Source organism: Colias eurytheme, chromosome 25, assembly GCF_061535395.1.
Source record: "Colias eurytheme isolate Ceu_HAF_F1 chromosome 25, ilColEury1 Martin Lab GWU primary, whole genome shotgun sequence".
Lineage (NCBI taxonomy): Eukaryota > Metazoa > Arthropoda > Insecta > Lepidoptera > Pieridae > Colias > Colias eurytheme.
The window spans coordinates 7,733,764-7,737,440 of NC_143004.1; the positions used below are offsets into that span (position 1 = coordinate 7,733,764).

Sequence of the window (3,677 nt, forward strand, 5' to 3'; positions counted from 1 at the left end):
CTTAACTTTATATGTATTTCTGACTGTAACTGTGACTGTTTATACTCCAATTTTAACAGGGAAATTGGTAGTCATATTTTAACGAAATGCGGTATGGTTAGGATAAAATCGTGCATAATTTTTCATAAAGGGTTAAGGGGTAATCATTCAAATTTATAAAGGTATTCAAAATTGAGAGATAATTATCGTGAAGATTAATTGTTGAACCAATTGACATACTTTTTCATGTAATTAAATTTTTATAGGTATTCAATTATTAAAATGTATTATGATATGACGAATAATCTAAGTCTATAAAAGCAAACTGCTTATAGCTTACTAAAATAGTAATCATGCTTTTAATGATTCAACAATCACATTACTAACACTACAAAACTTTTTAAGAATAGATTCATATAGAGGTGCCAAAACATTACTGTGCGAAAGAGATATCGATACATAATCGCAACCGTGTAAGCGAGATAGCCATAGTTTTGTCAATATCGAATCGATTCTTAAATTATTTATTTTCAAACTAGACTAATTTCATACTTAACAAAGGGAGATACAGGTATTTATTATTACAGTTACGTAAGGTACATACATGCTACAAATATTCAAATTATGATCAAATAGGTCTAATCTATAGGTTTCTAATATGTATAACTTTATTAACGTAGGGACAATTTAAAGCAGAGAGGTATTCGAACTAGAAGTCATACTTTTAAAGTGACTACAGAAAATGTTAAATGTTTTTGTAAAATGTTTTCTATATTTAAATCTCAGTTCGATATTAAAAATTATGGTTTATGTATCATATTGTGTTAAATTGTATAACATTGTACGACATTGTTCTAAGTGTAAATGAGATATACAAATTGTTTGACCCTTGGATCATTATGTTCACTTATCTGTTTATTTTCAATATCATAATTATTATTAACATAATACACAATGGGCAAGTCGATGTTATTTATACCGATTTCAGTAAAGCTTTTGACAAGGTTTCACACATACTATTATTGAAAAAGTTACACATATATGGAATCTCAGGTCAGTTCTTACAATGGTTTAATTCTTACTTGTCCAAGCGGAGTTTTTATGTAGTTGTCAATGGCTTTCGCTCTACAATACACAATATTAATTCTGGGGTTCCTCAAGGATCGCATTTAGGCCCAATATTATTTAACACCTTCGTTAACGATATACCTGACCTGTTATCTTTCTCAGTAAGTTTTATGTACGCTGACGATCTTAAGTTTTGCAGAACAATCAACTCAATCGATGATTGTTACAAACTACAAAGTGACATAGACAAGCTTGTTGATTGGTGCAACTGTAATAAAATGGACCTTAATCCTAAAAAATGCTTCTTAGTAAGATTTTCACGCAAGATAAATCTGATACGCCACAATTATCTTATAAAATCTGAGATTGTCCAAGAGCAAGAGCAAATAAGAGACTTAGGTATCATTTTCGATAATAAATTAACTTTCGTCCCACATATACACCATATTGTTACACGTGCGGCCAAAATTTTGGGCTTTTTGATTCGCAACATGAAAGGTCTACAAAACGCTACATCAAAGATATCTTTATTTAACAGCCTAGTCCGTAGCATTTTGGAATATGGCTCCGTGGTCTGGAGACCACACTATGCGTGTCATTCCTTACGTGTGGAAAGGATCCAAAGAAGATTTTTATTGCACCTAGTCTTTACAAGTGGTAAATCAAAGAAACAGCTACCGTCTTATAAAAAACAACTTTCTTTTTTTAAAATGACTTCTTTGGATAATCGTAGAGTTATGCTAGACGTCCTTTTTGTATCAAAATTGTTTAATAACAAAATCGATTGTCCTCAAATACTGCAAAGACTCAACATAAGAGTGCCTTCTAGGTACCCACGTAAGGTTTTGCTACCACTCTGTCCTCCTCTTCGCAGAACTGTCTCGGGCCGTAATTCTCCAGTTCCAAGATTTTGTAATACTATTAATAAACACTGTGAGCTTTTCGACATTTTTTCGGACTCCCCCAGCAAACTCCGTAAAATTTTTCAAGATTTTTCTTTTAATGGATGATGTTTAACTGTATATGCATATTTTTTTTTTCTGTTTTTATTAATTGTCTTTTTTTTATGTACTTAAAAAATAAACTGGTTTAACGTTTTTGCATGCTGTGTTTGCCAGTAAGTGTTTGTTACATTAACCATGTTTGTTTATTTTGTGTATCTAAACTTTTGTAAAAATGTAAAAATGTAAACAAACGTTGGTAAACCAATAAATAAATAAATAAATAAATAATAAATAATATCGATAGTTGTATCTATAATCTTATATATAAAAATGAATCGCAAAATGTGTTGGTAAGCGCATAACTCGAGAACGTCTGAACCGATATCCATAATTCTTTTTTTATTATATTCCTTGAAGTACGAGGATGGTTCTTATGTAGAGAAAACGTAAACATGTACCACGGGCGAAGCCGGGGCGGACCGCTAGTAATTAATAATGATATATTATTTGCTACTTCTTGAATAGTAGAAAAAATACTAGGCACTAAAACTAATTCTAGGATTAATTCTTGTAATTTCTACAAAGGAACTAACTGAATCTTATAAGAAGACTAACCAGAGGAATAGGAAGGATCACTGGAACATCTATAGATCGTTGTAAGGTCTTCGCTTTTCTTACGACCCTGATCTATATCGCATATAGACGCACATTTACTTGGCTTAAACTTCTGACTAACGAATAACTGGTACACCTTAAAATCCTGCCCATTTTTCGTCCTAATCCTCTTATAAATTTTCTCAGTTTGCGACTGTTTAGATACCTTAAACGATGGCGATAATAAAGATATTTCTTTGATCAAATCGTTTCTTACTTTGGTCGATTTCATTTTATCATGTTTAGCCTTTTTCAATGCCATGTTCTGTGAGCCTTCGTAATTATCCGGCTTCAGAATTCTAAAATTCTGTGAGCTATCACTTTTCGCTAACACGAATTTCACGATGGTGTTCATAGCACAGTCCCTTGTACAAATCTGTCGATACCAATTTTGATTGGACACGGCCTTGTCAGATCTTATTATGTCTTCGTCACTCGACTGACTGGCATACGATGTTGTTTGAGCACTGCTCGTATAAAAGATAGATTCTATCTTATCTTTGTTTGCAATTTCTTTTTTGACATTAGCTTCATTTGTACTTTCTGCAACATTTTCAGTTTGCAATTCAACGTTTTTAATTATGATACGGGAAGCGCTCGTCGCTTTGTCGCTTATAATTTGTTTAACAATGTTACTCGTATTCGTTGTTGTTTCTTTTACATCTTTGATGTCTCTGCAGAAAGTTTCGTCGCATTGCGTTTCGATGTCTTCAACGTTTTTACTGTTGCTACTCTCGTTATAAATTTTTCCTAACAGACTCAAACCTTGTATTTTACCAGAGTTTAATACAGTTTTTTCATGCTTCTTTCTCAGTTTAATATAAAATGCATTAATATCTTTGTGTATGGACGGTAAGTTTTTGGACAGTAGTGATAAATTTTCTAATAGAAGTAGTATGAATTTCTCGTCAATAGCTCGAGGTTGCCTTTCAAAGATAGCCATTTCTTCGGGATAGTTGCTGGGCGAGGGACATGGCGAAGCATCATTTGGATTTGTTTGTGACGACTTTTTCCTCGTTTGGAAATTTCCTA

At 32.5% G+C, this 3,677-nt stretch overlaps 1 protein-coding gene across 1 annotated transcript in view; it reads right to left on the reverse strand.

Moving 5' to 3' along the window:
- The window catches only part of LOC149897764 (oxysterol-binding protein-related protein 3-like), a 29,034-nt gene extending 25,446 nt beyond the window's left edge, over positions 1-3,588 (reverse strand). The window contains exon 1 of the mRNA XM_090116071.1: positions 2,607-3,588. Coding sequence (XP_089972197.1) covers positions 2,607-3,588 — 982 coding nt within the window. The remainder of the gene's footprint in view (positions 1-2,606) is intronic.
- Between the last annotated feature and the right edge of the window lie 89 nt (positions 3,589-3,677).